The 24,647-nt window shown below is 27.1% G+C and overlaps 6 protein-coding genes across 16 annotated transcripts; 5 read left to right on the top strand and 1 right to left on the bottom strand.

Moving 5' to 3' along the window:
* Nucleotides 1–107: 107 nt before the first annotated feature.
* LOC108549846 (uncharacterized) lies at nt 108–905 on the top strand. Its single transcript, XM_017903417.1, has one exon. It carries the CDS (start codon nt 108–110, stop codon nt 765–767), a length of 660 nt encoding a protein of 219 aa, XP_017758906.1. The 3' UTR covers nt 768–905.
* Nucleotides 906–2,036: 1,131 nt separating this feature from the next.
* On the top strand, nt 2,037–3,693 carry LOC108549817 (leucine carboxyl methyltransferase 1). Its single transcript, XM_017903353.1, has 4 exons — nt 2,037–2,398; nt 2,790–2,973; nt 3,050–3,401; nt 3,489–3,693. The coding sequence occupies exons 1-4, from the start codon at nt 2,189–2,191 to the stop codon at nt 3,691–3,693; spliced, it is 951 nt and encodes a 316-aa protein (XP_017758842.1). The 5' UTR covers nt 2,037–2,188.
* Nucleotides 3,694–6,202: 2,509 nt separating this feature from the next.
* Nucleotides 6,203–9,228, bottom strand: Acadvl (Acyl-CoA dehydrogenase very long chain). Its single transcript, XM_017903399.1, has 8 exons — nt 9,007–9,228; nt 8,380–8,590; nt 8,077–8,295; nt 7,576–8,004; nt 7,239–7,502; nt 6,814–7,170; nt 6,522–6,737; nt 6,203–6,452 (listed from the first exon to the last, which is right to left on the bottom strand). The coding sequence occupies exons 1-8, from the start codon at nt 9,075–9,077 to the stop codon at nt 6,324–6,326; spliced, it is 1,896 nt and encodes a 631-aa protein (XP_017758888.1). The 5' UTR covers nt 9,078–9,228; the 3' UTR covers nt 6,203–6,323.
* A 934-nt stretch (nt 9,229–10,162) lies between these two features.
* LOC108549835 (solute carrier family 25 member 51) lies at nt 10,163–11,114 on the top strand. Its single transcript, XM_017903398.1, has 2 exons — nt 10,163–10,327; nt 10,401–11,114. The coding sequence occupies exons 1-2, from the start codon at nt 10,181–10,183 to the stop codon at nt 11,112–11,114; spliced, it is 861 nt and encodes a 286-aa protein (XP_017758887.1). The 5' UTR covers nt 10,163–10,180.
* An 836-nt stretch (nt 11,115–11,950) lies between these two features.
* Nucleotides 11,951–18,891, top strand: Syn2 (Syntrophin-like 2). Of its 3 annotated transcripts, XM_017903386.1 has the most exons (11): nt 11,951–12,338; nt 12,956–13,060; nt 13,135–13,333; nt 13,698–13,823; nt 13,901–14,062; nt 14,135–14,319; nt 14,395–14,553; nt 14,635–14,859; nt 14,975–15,178; nt 15,245–15,359; nt 18,815–18,891. In XM_017903386.1, exons 1-10 carry the CDS (start codon nt 12,276–12,278, stop codon nt 15,350–15,352), a joined length of 1,536 nt encoding a protein of 511 aa, XP_017758875.1. In that variant the 5' UTR covers nt 11,951–12,275; the 3' UTR covers nt 15,353–15,359; nt 18,815–18,891. The 3 variants fall into 3 exon arrangements, with proteins under 3 accessions (XP_017758875.1, XP_017758876.1, XP_017758874.1); XM_017903387.1 differs by lacking the exon at nt 18,815–18,891 and having other exon boundaries at nt 13,138–13,333; nt 15,245–15,364; XM_017903385.1 differs by lacking the exon at nt 18,815–18,891 and having other exon boundaries at nt 15,245–15,364.
* Pka-R1 (protein kinase, cAMP-dependent, regulatory subunit type 1) lies at nt 18,833–24,369 on the top strand. Of its 9 annotated transcripts, none has more exons than XM_017903396.1 (6): nt 18,937–19,013; nt 22,677–22,738; nt 23,021–23,330; nt 23,409–23,675; nt 23,752–23,955; nt 24,054–24,369. In XM_017903396.1, exons 2-6 carry the CDS (start codon nt 22,727–22,729, stop codon nt 24,224–24,226), a joined length of 966 nt encoding a protein of 321 aa, XP_017758885.1. In that variant the 5' UTR covers nt 18,937–19,013; nt 22,677–22,726; the 3' UTR covers nt 24,227–24,369. The 9 variants fall into 9 exon arrangements, with proteins under 9 accessions (XP_017758877.1, XP_017758885.1, XP_017758882.1 ...); XM_017903393.1 differs by having other exon boundaries at nt 22,656–22,738; XM_017903395.1 differs by lacking the exon at nt 18,937–19,013 and adding an exon at nt 19,946–19,952 and having other exon boundaries at nt 22,656–22,738.
* The last annotated feature ends 278 nt before the right edge of the window (nt 24,370–24,647 follow it).

Below are 24,647 nucleotides of genomic sequence, written 5' to 3'. Positions count from 1 at the left end.
TACATGTCCATTTTTTAACCATGTGTCAGTACTAAATAAAGCTTTTTTATATTATACCCTATCTATTTGTTTACATATATTGGGATAAAATTAATACTACTTCACAAATGTCATTGCCTGTAGAGAAAATTCAACCTCAACTTACAGAAATATCTGTATTATCTTCTGGAAACTTAGAAACACCAGAGAAACCAATGCAAACAGAAACAATAGAATTAGAACAACAAAGTACAGAAGATGAATGCTGCATAAAAGAAACAATAAAATTAACTGATATTCTAACAGAATATGAAGTAACTAAACCATCATCAGGTAAAACTCCAGTTAGACCTTCAAGAACAAAAGAATTAAATGCACCTTTAACAAGTGTTCCAAAAACGGCACAATCAGACTCAGCAGACCAAGAAAAAGTAGCTAAGAAACCCATACAAAAATCAATATCAGAAGGAAAACCTATAGAAACAACTGATGGTGATGGTACTGAAAAAAAAGTAGCAAAAAAGATAATGAAAAAGGTTACAAGGAAAACAAAAACAAAATCAGAGGAAGGATTGGAAGATGGTGCAACAGACAGTAGTTCTTCCAGTAAACAAAAAAAATCTGTAAAAGTGGTTAAAAAAGGTGTGAAAGCATTGCAAACTCCTGTTACTGATACTGCTGTTTCTGAAACCCCATCATCTAGTACTTCTGATGCACCAATTCCACCTAAGAGAAAAACAAAAACCACAACTGCAAAATTAATTAAAAAATCTGATATAGAACAGTAGTTATATTACGAAAGTTGACAATAATTATTTAAATACTCTACATGAAAGTTGAAAAACTGAAAATTATAAAAAGGATAAAAGGTGATACTTACTAGTCTTTCCTAATTTTTTATATTTTTAATATATTTCAAACCGTATCACCCACAGCTTTGATGTCTTTCTTTTGATATTTTGGAATTTTGTTAGATAACATTATATTCCAATGTAATGTTTTGCTTCGTAATTTATATATATTTTATTACATGTCCATTTTTTAACCATGTGTCAGTACTAAATAAAGCTTTTTTATATTATACCCTATCTATTTGTTTACATATATTGGGATAAAATTAATACCATCTAAGGTATAATTTTTTGTAATTGTTAATACTATATATATATTATTTTAATATGTGTTTTAACTAATTTTTTATTCATTTATTAGCTTCAATTTATTTAGTAACATATATATGAGTAGCTGTGATTGATTAATTATAAAATATATATTATTTTAACAAAAGTTTTAAAATGATAATTACTTTCACAAACAGAATATCTTTACATTCTTTAGAATTATTGATGAAGAAATGTTATAAAGAATAATCACACGTTTATACATTTATATGTATCAATTTGTATCTTTGTATACTTATGCATATACACACATAGTCATATATAGTATGCAATTATACTATCATTATATAAATTTTTAATTTAAAAAATTCATTGTCCAACATTGTGTTTGAATACATTCTTAAGGTAAAAACATACACAGTCTTATTTATTACCCATTTGAAAATAATCCATTTTAATTTGTAAAACTTGATAATCTTGCAAATTAATTTGTGTGCCCATGTTTCCCTATGCTATATTAATTAAATAATCCTGTACCAAATTTATTTAATATTTATGATAATGAATAAATAGATACATCATTAAAATTATATATTTAGTATTATTAAATATTTTTAAAAAAATTAACAAAAGATATTTAGAAAATGGAAAAAAATTTTTTTTTTAAGAAATTTGCACTTTATTTAATAGCAGATATAATTATTGATTCCATTTTTCATATAAAATATAAATTTTTTTAAATCTTATGTAAAAGAAATTGTATTAATTAATCTATAAATATCAATATTAATAAAAGTTATAATTGAAATTGATTATAAATCAAACTATAAGTGAGATGCGTTTATGTTCCATGCACATGTAATATGTATTAAAGTAAGATAATGGTTGGGATACCCCTACTGTCAGATAACCCGCACAGCAGGCGCAAGCTTGCGCCGCAAGTAGATGCGAGTCTACAGCAGTCTCTACACAGTCTTAAGCAGTATGGTTGCTTGTACAGTTTTCTATGAGTGACAAGTAACGGTTTCCACATTAAGAAAACGTCGAATAATGATTTATCATAACTGAAGTGAACCGAAATTGGTGTAATGATCAAAGATATGGCTGATGATGAGGCCATACAGGCCACTAATGATGATGCAAGTGAATGTAAAAGATATGCGGTGCAACTTGGTTACTGGTCCGATCCATTTATCAACTTTTTCGTAAAACAAACTGGACGAAAAGCGCCTGAAATCAATCGTGGTTACTATGCGAGAGTGAAGGGGATTGAAGTGTTTGTTGACAAATTCCTCAAGGTATGTACTAATTTCGTTTTCTTTAAATTTGATTATTACAACTCCAAAATTGGCATAACCTAGAACATGATAGAAACAATCCGGGATACAGCTGATTTGAGTAGCAAAGGACGTGCAATGCCGGAAACCTTGACCTGGCCGAGGCCCTGTCCTAATTTCCAAAGTCCTCTTTTTATCGTGAAACAGTAAAATAGGTTAATCTTATGTAGATATTACATTTTTTTGCACAAAAATTACAAACAATTGAAACTGTACTCATAATTGTTAAATAATTTGTGTACTTTCATAATTAACAAAATTAATTTTATTTTTGTTCTCTAACTACTAATTATCATTAATTTAACTATTAATTAATTAAATTAAATTAGAAATTAATTTATGACAAATGTAGTTATCTGGAGAAAAGGGACAAATTATAAACTTGGGTGCTGGATTTGACACACTTTATTGGAGACTTAAGGAAGCAGGAAAAAGTCCAGCAAATTTTATAGAACTTGATTTTCCTAGCATTACCGCTAGAAAATGTTATCACATCAAAAAACATAAGCAATTGATAGATATGTTAAATACAGAAGGTAAAGTAATGTTCTATAGTTTTTGACTTGTGTATAAAAGCAAAATAATTTTTGTTAGTTAATATTTATTTTACAGATGGAGAAATTAGGTTTTCAACAACAGATCTACATGCTGCCAACTATCACTTGGTGGGAATGGATCTGCGGCACATATCTGAACTTATTAATAAATTAACACAAGCAGAAGTTAATTTTAATCTTCCAACCATGTTCCTTGCAGAATGTGTCTTAGTGTATATAGACACTAGTGCAGCTTCTGGATTATTAAAATGGCTTGCCGGAAAATTTCCAAATAGTATTTTTGTTAATTATGAGCAATTGAACATGAAGGATAAATTTGGTCAAGTTATGTTGTCTAATTTACGTAGTCGTGGATGTTTGTTAGCAGGTGTAGAAGATTGTGAATCTTTGGAAACTCAACAAAGGCGGTACACAAATTTTTTTGTTTACTTTGTGTATTATCTTAGAAGTAATTAATGTTTTATGAAAAATATAACTTGTATTATATATTTCAGCTTTACAATAAACAATTGGGAAGGCTCTAATGCATGGACAATGGTAGAAGTCTATGATTCACTGCCTCAAGATGATCGTAGTCGAATCGAACATATAGAAATGTTGGATGAGCGAGAACTTTTAATTCAGTTATTGCAACATTATTGTATCTCAGTTGCTTGGAATGGACAAACATTTAAAAATTTGTCTATAGCACAGGGTTAGCTTTTCTAACTCTTATAAGTTACTCCAGGTAGTGATACTATGTCATTAAAAATCTACAAGCTTGTAAGTACATATGTGGTAATTAATGATAAAAAATCATTGTTTATTAATGAAATGAATAAGTTTTAATTTTTAATTTTTACTATAGATTAATAACAATATCATATTTTTTTTGATTATGTAGATATTTGTTTCATATGTCTAAAATATTATAAAAAATCAATTTATAAAAATACATAAAAATAATGATTTAATACATAAAGACTTGATTTCATCATGTTAAATTTATTCCATTTTTTTGTGATTACATTTGTGTGTTATAAATGTTGTGACTATAATATTAAAATAGTATTAATGAAAGTTTAAAGTCCTTTTCTATTTTGTTGAATAGCTTCATATAAAATAACAATTAAAAATACAAAGCTAATTTTCATGTATATGACATTTACTTAATTTCTAAGAGTTTCATTTTTGCTCTAAAATTAGTTTCCTAATTAGAATTAATTTTAAGCATTAACAAACTTGGTTTTCCTATATCATTCACTACTTTGTACTTGGAAGCTTTTTTATATTATATTCATAAATTTCCTACTAAATCATAATTTTAAACAATATTACAAATTATTAATTAGTTCACTACATATACAATTTTTATGAAGGTAATTTATGTAAAATAACAATATGCAACGAAAGAGAGATTTTGCTTAAACGTAAAAGAATAGGACAGCACATGTTTTGAAAATTAATTTTTAGGTATATTATTTTACAAATGTTCTAAATAGTTCATATAATTATTTACATATACAAAAAGAATGAAATAAAATATGGTTGCTATTCACATTTATAGAACACTATTACTTAGGCTATTAAGATATATGTTTCTGTATATTAAAAAATGTATACAGAAAATCGCATTTTCATTGTTATTATTTTCGTAAAAACATAATAGATAGACGAATCGTAAAATCATAGAAATATTTCTCAGGAAACAAATTATCGATACATTAATTAGACAATACTTGAGTCAGGTTTATTCCAATGAATTCAAGTTGACTCATTAAATTATCTACAACTTTATAAAATGCGAACAGTTATTTTCTTATAAAGGAACATCAGGGTTGTGATATAAAAACTAAAAGTAATGTGAAAGTGGAGAATTTATCAAGTGAATATGGTATTAAAAATTGTTATATTAATCATAAAATTGTTCTTTGTTTCTATATTTTAATATATCAATTCTCATTTGAATTTAACTGTGCTTCTTTTTATTCGTGATAATATATTTACTACTATTCTTATAAAGGCTTATTAGACCATAAGGTATAGTTCATAGGAGAAACACACAAATATATTAACAGATTGTGAGTTCATATTATAGAAGTCATATGTTTTTAAAGATAAGATTGCATACCTGGAGTAACACAAACACTAAGAAATAATCTAATATTCTATTTTTCTGAAAAGTTATGGATCACAGTTGTATCTATCAACAATGGTAAATTCTTTCCAATTTCATGTTCTAAACATTCAGTAATAAAATCATACCTCATCATATTAGTTTCATACCACCTTATTTGCGTTTGAATGATATTTATTAAACATGTTAAACATTTTAAATAACTTAAAGTTTGAGAATCAAATTGGTCTATAATTAATTGTCACAAATTGGAGGAAAACACTGCCAATGTATAGTTGAAAAATTGTAATGGAACAATAAAATAACTCTTATTACATATTATTTCATTGTTAATTTTTATATAATCAGAATTTTTAGTGTATAATTAACGATAACTTTATTTTAAAAATTGTAAAAAAAATTGATGGTTTGAATCTCAAACTTAAGTAATACTTTTTATAGTAATGAAATACGCAATTTTATGTTTCTGCATGTACTTCACTTCACACTTAATGTTATTGATGTCTTATATGGATGCTGTAAAAGTTAAATTGTACAATGGCTATATTCTATGTGCTTCCATATTATAGACAGATAAAAAAAATGATCAGAAAGTATATTCTTACCTTTGTGTAATGTTGTGATATTGTTAAATTGTGCATTTATATTACAATTAGAAAAAAAATAATCAAGGATTGATATTAATTATGAATTAAAATACTGTGGTACTTTTTTTCTTATATTTAATATCATCTTAAATGAAAACGGAAATAGGAATAATGTTATCAAACATTTTTAAATGTATGGTAAAAAGGAATTCTATTTACATTTAATTTATTATATAAAAAACTACACAAATTTACTGTACATTACTCTATTTCTTAAGCATTCAATTCGCTATTTTGTGAGATTTAATGAAAAATAAACAGCATCTACTTTCAAGTGTATATTTTTTATAACAATTTATTTACAATATCTGTTTTGTGTAAAAATATCAAAAAATTTTCAATATAGGTATGAATTCAGTACTCCTAACAAATTACTTATTAAAATTAACAAATTGTTTTATACAACTATTTTATACATCCCAATTGTTAATATTAGGGTATTTTATGGTATTAATAATTGTTGTGGTACTTGTTACACTACTATATTATTTTAAGTAAAAGGCTTACGATCATTTAATATCCATGTATGGTCCTTGATTTAACATATTTAATGATTGATTTTATCATTAAAGACCTAATGGATTTAATTGAACACATCCACCAATATCGCACATATTCTTTGAAATTCTGCTTAAGTTATTAAACACATTTAATTGTTTATCAAATTTTAGATTAGAATTCACACGTCTGCTTGCCTATATTATAATTAATAGAATTATTACAAATAAAAATAAGCTTAAGTATTAGTAAGAATAGATACATACTTCTAAGCACCATGTTTCACTCATAAGAAGTTCGTGCTCCATACTCGGAAGGTTTTTATTTGCAGCTAAAGTTGCTCTACTTAATACAGTAGCCATAGTGTAGATATCAAATGCTGCTTGAGCTAATCTATTAAGAATAAATTGTTGTTCCACAATAGCATTTGGACCATATTTAAGAACAGCACCTTCTATACTTTGACCAAATGCTTCTATACTCTACAAATAATTATTCATAAATTAACCAAAATTAATTATTGATGCATTTGTATCAATACTATAAACCATTATAAACCTTGGCACATAATGTAGCACTTTTATGTAAATTAGGATGAACTAATTGTGTAAGATTACGTGTTGATGCTAATCCAATTGTTCGCATTGCTCTTTTGCTTAATTCTTCAAAGATCAGTCCTAAATTGATGGTAGGAATTTTAAATGCTGACATTATTTGTCGCAAATGGATTCCCATGTGTTGAAGTCCAGAAAGAACAACAAAAATACGAAGAACATCGTTAGTTCCTTCAAAAATTCTGAAAATACGCAAATCTCGCATAACTCGTTCGAGTCCAGTATCTTTCATGTATCCCATTCCACCCAATATTTGAATAGCTTCATCACAAACCCACCATGCAGCTTCTGATGCAAAGCACTAGAATAATTATTTTAAGGTAATCAAATAAACAAATACTTAGCTTCACGTTTTCAAATCAATCTTACTTTAGAAATTGCTGCTTCTAAATAATAATCCTGACTTCCATTATCCATATTAGCTGCAATTGAATATGCAAGACTTTCAGTTACATATTGCAACATCGCCATGCGACCTAACTTTTCTTGGGTACTTCCATAATAATCTATTGTGTGTCCAAATTGTACTCTTTGTGTTGCATGTTCAACTGCTTTCCTAATACAATAACGCATAGTTCCAGAAAGAGCAGCAGCCATACCAAATCGACCATTATTTAAGACATTCATTGCAACCTGATAAAATACAAGATGTGTATCAAATATCTTTTTGAATCTTTAGTTATTTTGTACTTAAAACAATTAGTACCGAAAAACCTTGTCCTTCACCCTTTATAACATTTTCTGCAGGTATTTTGACATTTTCAAAATAAACTTCAGCTGTATTGCTGCATTTAATACCCATTTTTTTCTCTGGTGGTCCATTTGTTACACCACCAAACGATCTTTCAACAATAAATGCAGTAACTTTATCTTTAGTTTCACCAGTTTCTGAATCTTTCACAGGAACTTGTGCAAAAACTGTCATAATTTCTGCTAAACCACCATTTGATATCCAAATTTTATTGCCATTTAATACATAATGTGAACCATCTGCTGATTTTACTGCACGAGAGCGAATTGAACCAGCATCTGAACCACTGCTTGGTTCTGTGAGACAAAATGCTGCATATTCTCCATTGCAAACTCTTGGAAGATATTTTTCTTTTTGTTCTGGTGTACCATATAAAAGTATTCCCTAAGTGAATTAGATAAGATTGAATTATAGTTTTTAGAGGAAATATCATATGTAACCAAATAAAAAGTATACCTTAAATCCAATACTTTGATGTGCACCTAAAGTAATACCAATACCTAAATCATGATATCCACATATTTCAACACACCTGCTATATTGACTATTATTTAATCCTAATCCACCATATTTCTGAGGAACTTGAAGACAAAATACTCCAAGTTCCCACATGGCTTGCAATGTTTTCTGATCTATAGATGCATTGTCATCATTTTTCATTGGATCATTTATTTTCTTTAAATAAAGATTTATATCAGACTGATCAGCATTTACTATAGAAAAATAAAAAATTTTTTTGTTTTGTTATAGCTTTATTACCTCATAAAATTTTTCTATAGGATCAATTAATAATTTTAATGTGTCAATTTGCTCATCATTTAATACTTCTGGAAATGGAAATATTTGGCTAGTTTCTAACTGACCAATGAAAATATTCCTGACAAAAGATTGAGACTTTGTAGCTGCACCTTTTTCTGTTTTTTCTTCTGTTCTTTTTACAGCAGCTTGTGTAATAGTAGAATTTATATACCTATCTATTTCTTATTATTTTTCTGTTACTCTAATGTATATGTCTACCTAACAAGGAAAAAACAAAATAGAATCTATTTATATGTGTCATTAGTTCAAAGTACAATTAGCTGACAATAATAATAATATAAATATTTGTAATATTGATTTATGAATTTATATAATAACTAAGTAATAATTTAATTGACAAAAATTTGGTCGAATTTCTTAGTATAAAATAAAAGAACTTAAATATCAATTTACACATAAATATAATACAGTAGTCTGCTGTTTTTTGAAAGTTAATTATTAGTTATTACTTGACACAATTTTAATTATAGATTGCACAGTAATACTCTTAGAATATATAATAATAATAATTCTACTACAATATACACTGAAGAATTGTATAATATAATTAATAGAAAAATAATTTACCTAATATTCGAATTAATAATTTTGATGAAATTTTGTGATTTTAGCCCAATATAATTTGTTACTCGTAGCATTTTCGTAACTGATATTTATGTGGAAGTTTTAATATATATTTATACGTATATAATAAAATAACCGTAAAAATAATTTGTACACTTTAAAATAAAACCTCGATACAACAAAAAATAACAAACTTGATACTTTTACGAAATTAGGACAAGGTTTTAATTCTATCCTACTCTTACGAAAAATGAACTAACATATAAATGCACAAGTGCGTTTTATACATATGGATAGCACATACATATATGTATGAATACCTATATCGATGGATTTAAATATCAATAGCTGATAATTTTATATTCACATCATACTATTTTTATTTATATATTAATTAGAAGTACCAATTAAAAATACCTAAACAAATGTTATACATGGTCCATATTTTAATATTTATTTTAAAAATTTAATTTTTATTATTTTATCATTTTGCTATATCCTCATTGCAAATTGTGTACTATATCTTTAAGTTGTTATAACTTTTATTATTATAAAAAATTCATACTTCTATAAATAAAATTTTAAAAAAATTTACATTTTCATAATTATATCTTTCTTGTAAATCAAGAATATACATATAATTATTACTTCCTAAGTGAAAACTTTTGTAAATGTATCTTTAAAAATATATTTTGAAGTTTAAAGTTTTGTAAATTTTGATTGGTCCGAATATGTGACTTTAATTGGTTACCTTACCAAGTTTTATAAAAAAAAAAAAAACTTTGAAATTTTAACGATGCAATATGACATATGAATAATTAGTACTGTTCCATTGTATTTAAGTAGGAAATGTAGGTTGAAAATTTGGTGAATTAAAAAACATATTTAGGTCAAATTTTACGTACATATGAAGTGAGGTTGGAGTGAATCATGAATCGTGCAAGATGTAAGTAGCATGTTTATAAAATTATATATCTGTGATCTGTAATTGCACTATCTGAAAATTATATAATGTGAACAACTATAAAATATGTTATATATTAAACTTATAATTATTTATTGATTACAGGTAAATAATTTATTTAATTCAAACGATAAAAAAGATGATTTAAAAGATATAAACATGATGTGTTGCTCTAAATTATAGTTAAAAGAAATTATTACATATAATATTAATATGAGTAACATTACTTCACAAAATGTCTCATTAAGATCATTATTTACCCTTAATAATAATGACTTTAAAGAGTTTGTTTGTGGCTGGGGAGCTGCAGTTATTAATGTATCTATTACATTTCCTATTAATAAAATTATATTTAGACAGGTATATAAAACAAATTATTTAATAATATATTAATTAATAAATTTATGTAAATAGATTTCTCTTACTATGATAGATTTTGGAAGATGTTCCAGCCAATACTGCGTTTCAACAGATATCTAGAGAAGGAATACGATTAATATACCGTGGAATTCTACCACCCCTTTGCCAAAAAACTCTTTCGGTTAGTGTAATGTTTAGTATGTATGAAGGTTGCAAGGAACGACTGTGCACATTAACAAATAATGATATATTAATTAGAATAATAGCAGCTCATTTTGCTGGTACTGCTGAGGCTATACTTATGCCCCTTGAAAGAGTACAAACATTGCTACAAGATTGGCGGTATCATGATAAATTTAAAAATACTTCTCATGCATTTAAATATTTATTAAAAAATTATGGTATATCTGAATGTTATCGTGGATTAGTTCCAATTATATATAGGAATAGTTGGTCAAATCTTATGTTTTTTATTCTGAAGGAAAAATCAAAAAAATTGATAGGTGAACAAGAGTCATTATTAACAAGTTTCATTAATGGTGCTTTAATAGGTGGCTTTACAAGTACTGTATTTTACCCTATGAATGTAATAAAAATACATATGCAGTCAAAGATAGGTGGTAATTTTGAAAAATTTATGACTGTAACTCGTGAAATATATATTGTAAGGAATAGAAGTATAATGTCATTTTACAATGGTGTGCATTTAAATTGTATGAGATCATTTATAAGTTGGGGAGTTATAAATGCATCTTATGATTTTCTGAAAACGATTATGTTTTCATAATAACTCATATTAAAAATAATTGTTTAAATTTATTTAAAGAAGAATATTTTGTATAATGTATAATTTTGTAGATGATATTTTTTAATTAAAGCTATTATTCGCACATTTTTTTCTTCTAATAAAATATGCGGAATATGTAAAATTAACAAAACTTGGTATTACTATAATAATATTGTAAAATATTATTTTTTACTTTAAAAAATAAGTATAAATTGTAATTAAAGAACTTAGTTGTAAAGTAAGAAAGAAAGTAAAAAATATAAAGAAAATTGTATAGACTTATTTTTGTATTCATTGTTAATAATAAAGGATCATCTCTTCTGTTTAATTATGCATTTATAAATAAAACATTAATCAGAATATTGTATTTACATTTTGTTTAAATATTTTTCAATGTAATAATTGTGCATTACAGTACTGGAAATATTTTGTTATAATGAAAAATTGTTTATTTTCTATTCTGCATATATAATACATATTTTGAATCCTTAAAAATAGAATGAAATATATTGTATTCTATTGTACAATTATAATATAATTTATTGATTAAATATTAATTTTAATAATGCAAACTGGTCAAAAATGAAATAGAAATTTTATTTTTATTATATTTATAATAAATTTTGCTTTTATTATATACATTACACTACTATATATTACATTACATTTACATTACATTTACAGTAGTGAGGTTTTCAATTTTTATGTTTCCCGCTATTTGAAACAAACGAATATCATCGATGCGCACTGCATTGTATAAATCGATGCGCCTCAGCCGCGGGCTTTTAGCTACTTTTAGCCCACTCCAATTTTTCTGCGTCCCGGTTTACGAAGTTTTTGCCTTACCCGAACGTTTCAAAACGTCACGATGTACGGTTTGAAAAATCAGAACTTTCAATGAATGTGTCTTATCCTAAAATATTGTGAATCTCTAAGTAGATATATTCTGCGAATACATTGCGACATTTTTTTTAGCAAACAATAAGAATATGATCTTACTTTTTCATCGTTCAAGTACTTGTCGTAGTTGTGTCAAACGATTCGTGTGGAATTAATATGTTATTTGCTATACCAACGATTTATGAAACTTTATCAACCCCGTTAATTTGCATTTGGCAATACGGGGACTTGTATGTAAGAGCTGCATAATTATATTAAATAATGAGAATCAACGCAACGAAAATGAGTACTCCGATCGAGGAGAAGATTGATCAGAAGCTGAAGGTGAGCAATTAATATGCTTCATTTTTTAAATGTTTCATTGTTTACTGATAATTTTTTTATATCCAAATATGACAAATATAAGAAAAAATGTTGAAATCCACTTATTCTATAATTTAAGCGTCGCTGATTTTTAGATTACTTTGTTTTAAAATAATGAAATAAATATAAAATAGATACATCTTAAAAAATTGTACTTTTTACTTTCAGAAATGTATATTACAAGTGCCATAGTGTGATACTAAAAAGATAATAGTAAAGGAAGTTTTTGTTTTTTATTTCAATTTATGATTAGTTAAATATCAAGATATGTTAAATAATTAATTTTATATAAATAAGAATAGACAATTATGAATGTAGAATGAACTATTTAAGTATAATTGAATACATATGTATTATGAATACATGTGTGCAAAACACTTAAGTAATACAGTTATTTAATCAATATATATGAATATTTGTAATCCCTATAAAAATTAGATTTTATTTTATAATGTATTAGTCATGACTGAAATATGTAATATCTATAATTAAAAAATAAATTAATAATTAAAGATAAATATTCAATTTAATAATAAATTAAAATATATAAGATTAAAATTTTTCTTATCTTTAAAAAGGTAAGGACAGGAATGGTGAGTGTTAGTGATGGGAAAAGTAAACCAGTACCAATGCGTTTACATCTGTCTATGGAAGTTTTAAAACTTCAAAGAGAAGATTTAGAGGTAATGTTTAATATTATTATTTTTGCCATCATCATTATTTTATGTAGTTTATAAGAAACAATAATGATTTTCAGCAGGCAGCAAATCATAATAAGCCACCATTAAATGCTAAAGAAAGAATGGTGCAAATAACTAGACAAAAAGTTGGAGGATTGGGATTAAGTATAAAGGGAGGAGCAGAGCATAAACTTCCTGTACTTATATCTAGAATTTACAAAGGCCAAGCAGCTGATCAATGTGGACAACTGTTTGTAGGAGATGCAATTATTAAAGGTAGATTAATCATAAAATACGCATTATTAGAAAATAACATTTTAAATTTTATGTGCTTTTTAATCATGGTAAATAAATTTTTATAAATTATACCAGCTTTGATATTTGCCATATCAAAAAATGTACTATCAATGAGAATTGTATTTCTGTATATAGGCAGTCTTCAATACTTATTGTATTTGTGTCAAACCTGTCAATATTGGTTTCTTCCTTTGAAATAGCGTTTTCAGTTCAGCTGTATTATTATAAAGTCAAAGTTAGATTAAAGCTATTAGTGGAAATTGTAGCAAAGTAATTTTAAAAACTTTTATTTTATCATTAATTTGATATTATAAAGTATAAAACACATATAACTTTTTCATAGTAAATGGAGAATACATAACTGCATGTAATCATGATGATGCTGTTAACATTTTGAGAAATGCTGGTGATATAGTTGTTTTAACAGTGAAACATTATCGTTCAGCAAAGCCATTTCTACAACAAAATGGTAAAAATAGTATTTAATAAATTTTAATATTTAAAAATATCTTTAATTATAATTTAAAATATTAATACTATTTTTAGAAAAAGAGGAGAAATTAGATAATGTTGCCAATGGTAGTTCAGAAGATGAATGGTTGTCACCTAATAGACAAGGTGGTAGTCCTAGATGTGGTCATAGTCGACAAAGTTCAAATGCATCTGCCACTTCAGTGCAATATAGGAAATGGGTAGATGTTATAACAGGTTGTGATAATGTGTTTTAATGTTTTTCATTATTTAAGAAAGACAATAAATTATAAGACAATGTAATTTCAGTTCCATTGATGATGGCTTATGTGACAAGATATATCTTTGGAACAGATAAGCTAAGAAGAAATGCATTTGAAGTAAGAGGACTAAATGGTGCACGAACGGGTGTCATACACTGTGATGATAGTGCGATTCTGAGTCAATGGTTAAAATATATTACTGATAATATTACAGGTTTAACACATTTACAGGTGAAAAATATTCTATGAATTAATTTATATATAGTAATTATATAATCATTTATAATCTATATAATTATTTACCAGATGAAATTATATAACCGCAATTTCGGAGTCGGTGAACGCATAGAATACATGGGATGGGTTAATGAAGCAGTAAGTAATAGTAATCAGCCATGGCAAAGTTATAGACCGAGGTTTTTAGCGTTAAAAGGACCTGATTTGTTATTATTTGAAACACCTCCTGTAAGTTTTAATGATTGACACATGATACAATAAACTTTAACAATGTGTATTGTACAGTTAAATGCTATGATTTATATTTAGTGCAATATAGGAGATTGGTCACGATGTGCACTAACTTTTAAAGTATATCAAACAATGTTTCGTGTAATGCGAGAATCCGAAAATGTAGATGAAAGACAACACTGCTTTTTAGCGCAAAGTCCGGGTAAGCCTCCACGATATCTAAGTGTCGAAACTAGGCAGGAACTTTTAAGAGTTGAAGCAGCATGGCATACTGCAGTGTGTTCAGCTGTTACACATTTGAAAGTTAGTAATAAATTTCTGTTTTGTTAAAAATACATAAAATTATGTTACTTTTGGAATTTTTCCTATTGTCAATGTTTTTTCTTTCCCCCTCTTTTTTTTCTTTTTTTTTTTACAGAGTAAAACATTTCCAGTCACTTTTAATGGTAGAAGTGCAGGTTTAACTTTAGAATGGACTCAAGGTTTTACACTTTCTTATGAAGACATTGGTGAGACTGTATGGCGTTATAAATTTTCACAATTAAGAGGATCTAGCGATGATGGGAAAAGTAGACTGAAATTACACTTTCAAGAATCAGATAGTATTGCTATTGAAACAAAGGTACTTATTTGTCATAAGAAGGGCATAAATTTTATTTTTTGTATGTCAATTTTAATTCCTTTCTAGGAATTGGAATGTTCTCAAGTACAGAATTTATTATTCTGTATGCATGCATTTTTAACTGCAAAGGTTGCTGCAGTTGATCCAACATTTTTAACATCGACAACTCCGTAAGGTCGAAGTAAGTATTACTGCCAAATAAATCAGAGAATGGATCACTGTTCAGCATTCATATATTTCCATGAACGTATAGAAATATTCTAGTTAATGAATTAGATCAAAGTCATGTCAAATACTAGTCAATTTTTGAGGAAGATATTTAGCGTTTTTGCAAAAAATTATATAAGTGTTTTACTTGAAAACTTCCAATTTTATTTCTATGGAATATCGGTGCATTTTTATAGATAACGATACTGATTGCCAATCGTTATTTTATTTATACACATTATTATGTACCTTACTATTAATTACGCACTGCTATTTATTTTTTATACTTAGTAGTTTAGAAATCTTTGAAGAAATTTATATTTTAATGCATTACTTAATTATAAAATATAAATATTGTTGTTTTAGTTCTAAAAGCGTTTTATATGGCATTTATTTTTATTTAACAATCATATTTGCATTTACTATGAGAAGAGAAACGTTAAGTCAGAAATTTCAAAAATGGAACTCGCGCTCGTTCATGATTTTTAAGTTCCAATGATAAGGCAATCTTCTTTCAACAATGAGTTGCACGTTTACGTGTTAATTTATCTTTCATGTATATCTGGTGCCTTAAAAACCATGAACAAGATGTAATTAATAAGTTAAGCATCAAAGTTGTATAGTTCTTTAGAACAACAGATTTTATGCATCTAATATCAACAAACGTATTAGAAAATTTCATTTTATGTTAAATATTAATATTTGAGATTATAGCTTGATATTAATTTTAAATCAGTATTATTTGAATGAAACAAAATCATGGTAATAATCTAATAGCAATAAGTAGTAACAGTAGACCATGGTGGCCATTTATTAAAAAACTTCCTTTACAAATATGTAAATGATGAAAGATAGACTACAGGGGGATAGATTATGAAATTAAAGCGTATCATTGAATAAGTTTTATAAGTAATTAAATTGCTTCTTGAATTTTAGCAGTGCATTTTTAAATAGATTTTTATTTATAGGCATAACATTAATCTAGAGAAAATAGATTCAAAATTGAAAATTTTATTTTCTGCATATATTTTTATTATATGCAAATTTTATGATGTAAGAATTTCTTACTACATCATAAGATTTCATTTTCCTCTATTACGTTTAAAAATTGTAATGTTATTAAGTACATTAAAGTAACTTTTGGAACAAGTATCACACTCTGTGCAATTAATCTATCAACTTACAAATCTATTTAGAGCAATAAGTACATAATGAATGAAGGAGTAAAACAAATGCTATTTAGATTACAAACTGCACTTTGTATTAATCATGATACACGATTTTTATTGTTAAGATATTACAAGAATTTTATCATAACCATCTCAAAAAAAAAAAAAAATAATAAAATTGTGTGTGCTTACAATTGCATATATAAATATATTCTATTCATCAATTAGTTACACAACTTTCTTAGTTGGTGATTTATTATAAAAAGAGACATATTTTTAGCACTTACATAGAAATGGATTTTAGTAATAAGAAAGAAAATTGCTGAAAATTTCTTATTCATTTTCACTGCACATTTAAAAAATCTCCAATTACTTGTAGAAAGTGCCTATATAAATATATATAATACAATAGCAATTATATAAAAAATTTGTTTTTATCTAAAATATAATTAATTATGCTTCTTTTATAAGGCTAAAAGACTAAATTATCAAAGTGTTACCATGGTCAAAACTTTAAATCCTATAATGTTTTATTACTAAAAGGCACTCTAGGAAGAAGAGATTTGTATTATATTCTAGTATTTTATAGCATTTTTATTAAAATCATGTTTTCCTTTTATTTTGTTTTTTAGAAAGAGATTATATGCATATGATATTAAACAATAATATAGTTTAGAGATTAAGTGAAACCCATTACTGGATTTAATTACAGAAGTATTGCGGTGAACTTTTACAAATGTTGATATCGTTAGTAAGATCCAAATTATTGAAAAGAAAAAATGCAAATACAGGGAAGTTTATAAACAACCAATCACTGGATTCGCAATGTAAGATCTAAAAGACTATAAAAATAATTCTGATACAAATCAATGTATCCGTAAAGCAATTGTAATTATTAAATGTAGGATATGTTGCAATATTTTATAACATTGCTGTTTTTTATTGTACACATACATCGCATACATTCTATAATTAAATTTAGATTAAAAAAAAAAAAAAAAAAACTGCACAATTAGATTAAATAGGTAAAATAAGTGAGATATGAAATTGAACTGCAAAAGTTGAACATAATGATATATGTATTTATTTGTTATTAGTTATTATTTAAAAAGCTACTTTTCAAAAATGCAATCATTGAAGAATCCATATGAAAATTTATAATTTTTTAAGAAAAATAGTAAATATTTATTTACATATAAATATATAGAATTAAATATATGTTACATGTTAAATTGTAAGCTAAATTAGGACATAATTTATATTGTAATCTTTTCAAATTATTTATTGCTCTATTATGAAATATTTTTTTCTATTTAAAAAGCCTGCAAAATATACTTCTAGATTATAATGTTTTAGTGGATTCTACAATGCATTGACATTTACATAAATATTTCAAATCATTCTTCGTTACATATAAATATCAGTGTATATAGAAGAACATGGCCATACATTTCCTAAAGGATAAGATTTAAGTTTAAAACTGTTAATTCTGAAATCCCATTTCTTCTTATTATTTATCAAAATGTTTGAGAAAATTTTTTTCATTATGATATTAGCTTGATATGGGATTGCAGAAATATAATTGTTAAAAGCAAAAAATACAAAACATTCTTATCTTATATTTTAAAATATAGTTTATGTGTTATAATGTCTATCCACCCATTGACAATATGTTTTAAAATATATTATTGTTAGAAGTTAAAAATGCAAATCTGAAATATTTTCTAAAATCCTACCACCCACGTATAGTATATGTTATTATTTTGTTATTTAAATATTAAAATAATTTTTATTTAAGTTTTTATTTTTAAAAGAAGGGTTCAAATTTTATTAACATTTTTTAAAATGTACATTAAAATTATATTAATATGCTTTAGTAATATCGGATTGAAAGTTTTTTATTTAGCTTCAATAAAAAATTTAATTTATTAATGTATATATGTAAATATATATTAAAAATATTTATTGTTGTATTTATTGGAGTACTATATTATATAATTATAGACGTATTTTATTAAAATAAGATAAAAAGAAAAGCAGTTTAGTTTTAATTTTCAAATGTACATATAATATTGACAATATCCATACTTTATTGAACCTCGAAATGTACGATTGTTGTCTACTCACCATATAATAAATAATATGAATAAATAATCATGTGAAATATGTATATATTCTTTACATATATAAAAAAATTTAATCTAACAATGATAAATAATATATTTGCAATATTAAAGTTAAGAACGAAATTGTTGAATAGGTATTCGCTATAAAGTGTCAACTTGTGTATCAATATGGCGGCGAATCTCGAGGAAGAGCAAAGTTTAAGAGAGTGCGAGGAATACGTACAGAGACACAATATTCAACAAGTTTTAAAAGACTGTATAGTGCAACTGTGTGTGGGACGTCCTGAAAATCCCATATCTTTCTTGAGAGAATACTTTCAGAAACTGGAACGAGTACGTATTGAATCATGTTTCATTGAAATAACCTCGGATTCGTTATCCTTCGCTTCTTTAATTGTCACTTGTAAAGTATTTAGTTCTTTATGACGTATTTTATTTTATTTTAAAGATATGCATTTTCCCTTAATGATAGGAGAGTGACGAAGAAAATATATTAATTAAAATGAATAAATTGTATGCATGTATTGTCCATCTGTTAAAGAACTAATATAAGTGTGCTAATATCTGCACATATGTATAAGAACAATCATTATTGGTCGTAATTTTGTTAACTCAGAATTGCTAATGTTGAATTCTATTATAAATAGAACTTATTTCTCTTATTATGAAAAAGTTATTTTGATCAATCTAAATAAAGGAATATGCATTAATATAAATTTAATAAACTTTATTTTAATTTTATATTTTACATTAAAATTAAAGATATTTAATTAAAGATTTTATCCATTGCATAATAAAAATAAAATGTTTTGTTATAAAAAGTAATACAGATGTTTCATTAATATGCTTTTTAGTTATGTACATATATTTTACATGTATTTTGATTTTGCATGTTTTATGATATTTTATCTAGAATTTGTTTGTTCTTATAATGTCTTATAATATTTTTCAATAATGTCATTTTGAAAAAAATGTATATGTCAAGTATGCACATAATTTTTAACATTATGATAAATATTTGAGTCTGTAAGGTATTTTTAACCAAACTAAACAACGTTTAAAAATTTGTCACCGTGTAAAATTTAAAATAAAATCTGAAATATAAAACGCAATAATAAAACAAGTTTAATATGAAATACAATTTTGAGATATATACAAACAAAATTAAATATTTTGTTTAAAAGTTTTCTTTTTAACAATCTTAACTACTTAGCGCTAAATATATTTATTTAAACGTATTCGTTTTACAAACTTTTTAGGTGAAAGACACTGGTCAGTAGTAGTGAGTGACGTTTAATATTATCAATTATAAAGATTTTAATCCTTTCCCTTTCGTCATCAAATATTTGTATTTTTATATTTGATATTTATATAGCCAATATTTATTTTTAATTTGTCCTCGTTCCAATGAAAAGTAGATGTTTTTACGATAGCTGTGTCCTTGATGTAACATTCCTCAATAACATACTTATTTTTCCTTGAAATTCTGCTGCGTTATCCTTGACATTAAGATTTTCGTATCTCTGCAAACAATGGAGACATTTAGCTGGTTCCTTTATAGAACTATATTGTACAAAATGATCGATAGTAGTTTCCATTTCTCAGTGAATTGCGCGGTCAAACAAACGCAACGTGGAATTGCGAGCAATGAAATAAGGAACTCGTCATCAGTTCTTATTGCTGTGGTTATACACACGTATAGAAAGGGAGCCGGTATATGCGACTACAGGGGCTGCTCTAAATATAGCATATGCTCGAAATATAACGAAGCGCGCAACCTTAGCCAACAACAACGAAAGCCGTGTGTAACGCTTCGTCCTCAAAAATGTGCAAAGCACGCTGCGACAATGTGTTTTAAACGGGCAATGCTGGAAGTACGTTGCTATCCGATCGGTTTTCATCTGTCAATGAGTTACCCATTGATTTGAAAAATTTCGCCGTCTATCCTACAGTATATTTGTCATCTGGCAGGAGTGCCGACTTCGTGAACAAATACTACGAAAGATCGTGTCGTATTAATCGAATTTGGCGAGACCTTAGAAAATTCCAAAGAGACGCGCGGTAGACGTGTAGCGTGCAATTAAGAACGACTGTGGTCGTGGTTTATGCGTTACTTTCGCTCCGAATAACCGACACGGACTTTTTTTTTGTCGTGTTACGTTTATTCGGATGTGTGAATCAAGTGTCAGCGAAGAAAGATACGCGTAATTGGGTTAAAAAAAAACGTGTATACGCGCCCGTGCCGAATATCGAGTAATATCGACAGATAATGGACGAGGTACGATCGTGAATATCGGATCTTATACAAGATTCATACGTACACTGTTGGATGTGCATTTCATACATTTTAATATTTCTATATATAGCTTTTTGAGTTATAGAATATATCTACTTAAATGTATTTATTTGTTAAGCAAGACCAATGTGAAATTCATGCTTTGATGTTTAATACTGTTAAATCGCTTTGCTTTGGTAATCTTCGAGAGATGTCACTGCGTATAATAACGACTAATATTTTGCTGATTTTTCTATACAATCATTATGAAGAAGCAAATTATAAAGTACATAATGAAGTTTCTTAAAAATATTCATATAACGCATCATATAACATATTTAGATTAGATAAATGATCTCTCTTTATGATGTAACGCACGTGGTATTTAATTGTTCATACGTCAAATGCATGCCATTATTTTAACACGTGCTAAGATCATTGACCAACTAATCTCTATTATTTTCCTGGTCTCTCAAATGCAGTGCTATTGTTGGATCTATACATTCGTAAAACAGTATTATTGTAGGTGTGTATATATTTGCATTTGTTCTTTTCTCAAAATACTTTTGATACATTACCCTTTCTTTATTAGGTAAAAGTAGTTTATTTAAACTAATCTAACTTATGATGATTTAATAAAATTGACAAAATGTGATAAAATAAGTTAATGTATAGGTGCCATCAAATGAACAGTGTTGACGAATTTATTAACGTACATGGTGTGAATGTAACATCGATAATAGATAAAAAAAAACCAAACCGAATTGAAACAATTTTATTACGAATATTTGTCTGTTGCAACAAATGCAATGCAAAATAAAAAAAAAAAGATTTATCATACTGCTTATACTCGTTCGTATTGTTCAAAACTATTTCTACTTGTTATTAAATTTGAATAAAATATATGATGGCAAAATTAATTGTATAAAAAGGATGGGTATAAAAAATCGTGTCGGGAATTGATTTGATGTTTTTACGTTATATCACACATTTACGAGGAAGCACTCATTTGTGAAAACGCCAAGTGACCTATGGCATTATTTGTTCACCTTTTCATCGATGCTCATCGTTCATAGACCGTGTAATATTTTATCTATAGGTTATATAATTTTACAGTAAACAGTTAATCTTCGAAAGAGAGGAAACGATACTTACAGGTGTATCTAATTATGGAAATTTTTATTCCCTTCTTTACGAAAATACTTTAAAATTCGACAAAGTATTAACTTCTTTATGCGTGCAATGTATTTCATTACCCTTTGTTATTGACGAGGAAATTTAAATTTTAACAAAGTGGTGGTCACGTTGATGGTTTATGAGAGGAATAATATTTTTAGATCAATAGATTCAATGTTGTTTATCGTTAGAGAAAGTTGCAAATAACGAAAGTAGATAATTATTTGTTGTACATAGGATAGGAATGCTTTTGATATATCAAGTAATTTCTATGGAAAAAATGGCTTTTCATAATATGTTCTGTGATTTATCCGATATATGTTACCCATGTTTTCAGCATATATCTAAGAGATTAAGAGTACATGACTTCGTCAAAGGAAGGGCACAATATTGTTTTGCGCATGTCTTAGAAAAATTGACTCATAAAAGCGGCTTGTTTTTCTTACGTGACACTTTCAGGGTTGTGTCGTTCGTTTTGGGATAAATAAATCATAAGCAGAAGTTTTTTTTTTTATTTTAAAAAGCATCGATTGGTCGCTATATAGGATCGGAGGTAATAATTACAAAACACCTAGGAGAAACATCAGCTTCCGACATGGTGCAACAGGCAAGTAGAGCAAAATATGCGAATAGCGTTAAATCCCATTATCGATAATGTTTCAATTACCTGTAAATGTAAATAAACAAAATAACCATAAAAATTAGGTATCCTATTCCTCATTATCGTGCAAGGTGTATATTTATTTTAGATCTTTTACTTTCTCCTGAATTGAGTTTTTGAACATTTTCATGATCAGAAAATAATTACGTGCTGCGTAACATTTACTGAATGCAATAAAGTCGCCAGTCATTTTAATGAAATTAATCAAATTTCGCTCTTTAATTTCAGGAGCAGGCTCACGATGCTAAGCAACAGATTGCAACTAGTCCAGAGGATACCGAGGATATACCTGCTGGACAACAAGGCCCCCAAGTTCCCAGACGTAGAGGAGGCATCTCAGCAGAGCCGGTTTCTGAAGAAGATGCGACCAGTTATGTTAAAAAAGTCGTACCTAAGGATTATAAAACAATGGCTGCCTTGAGTAAGGCCATTGCCAAAAATGTTCTTTTTGCTCATCTGGACGAGAACGAACGTTCTGATATTTTTGATGCTATGTTCCCTGTCACATTTTTGTTTGGAGAGGCAATTATTCGTCAAGGTGCTTAAAAATATACATCAGCAACAAGTTTAAGAATTCGTTTTAATTAAATACTTATTGTTATATTATAATTAATAGGCGACGAAGGTGACAATTTTTACGTAATCGATCAAGGGGAGGTAGAAATCTTTGTGAATGGTGAACTAGCCACAACAATAGGAGAAGGTGGAAGCTTCGGTGAACTTGCGTTAATCTATGGGACTCCGCGTGCTGCGACTGTTCGAGCGAAAACTGATGTTAAACTATGGGGTATCGATAGAGATTCTTATCGAAGAATCCTCATGGGTTCTACCATAAGAAAACGAAAAATGTACGAAGAATTTCTTTCCAGAGTTTCAATTTTAGGTAAGTACCATTCCACATTCCACGAAAACGTGCCAGAATATATGAGCATGTCGTTCAAAGTTGCTGTTATTTTTAGAATCTTTGGATAAGTGGGAACGACTTACAGTAGCTGATGCTTTAGAACCTGTAGCATTTGATGATAGTGAAACCATAGTTCGACAGGGTGAACCAGGTGAAGATTTTTACATAATCGTTGAAGGCACGGCTGTTGTTTTACAACAACGTTCAGAGGGTGAAGAACCAGCGGAAGTTGGTCGTTTAGGACCATCCGATTACTTTGGTACATTTTCGAATTTCCAAATTATCGTTAATAATTACACAATTTAAGTGATAGCAAATAAAAATGATATTAATGTAATAATATTCTACTGACCGTAGGAGAAATTGCACTGTTATTAGACAGGCCGAGGGCAGCGACTGTTGTGGCACGGGGCCCACTAAAATGTGTGAAACTTGACAGAGCAAGATTCGAACGAGTTTTAGGCCCGTGCGCCGACATTTTGAAACGCAACATCACCCAGTATAACAGTTTCGTGTCTCTATCTGTATAAATTACTGTATCAGCGACATTATCAGCCATCCTGATTTTTTTTTTGAAAATACGTTTCACTGTTAATATTTTTTATTTGGGTAATAACGTAAGAAATAACTGCATTATGTTGAATAATGATAGTCGTGTTAAGAATTATATATGACCAACTATTAAATTTACACGATTTTTTTTATAAATATTAAAAAATTAGTATTTAGAATGTTGCCTTTTTAAACTAAATTTTAATAAACCTAGCTAAAGTTTTTTTTTTTTTATAGACCTAGAATTGCATTACTGACAAAAATTGAAATAAATTTAGCACGAATAATTCTTTTAAAATTCAAAGTGTAGATATTTATCTTTCTTCTTTGTACTTGTTATATAAGTAAATTTTAATGTCACATTTTATTAATACGTGTAGCGAATACATGTTTCAGCGA

This window comes from Eufriesea mexicana, unplaced genomic scaffold, assembly GCF_001483705.2.
Source record: "Eufriesea mexicana isolate 0111107269 unplaced genomic scaffold, ASM148370v2 scaffold2143, whole genome shotgun sequence".
NCBI lineage: Eukaryota > Metazoa > Arthropoda > Insecta > Hymenoptera > Apidae > Eufriesea > Eufriesea mexicana.
This window is presented reverse-complemented; position numbering and strand designations above follow the sequence as displayed.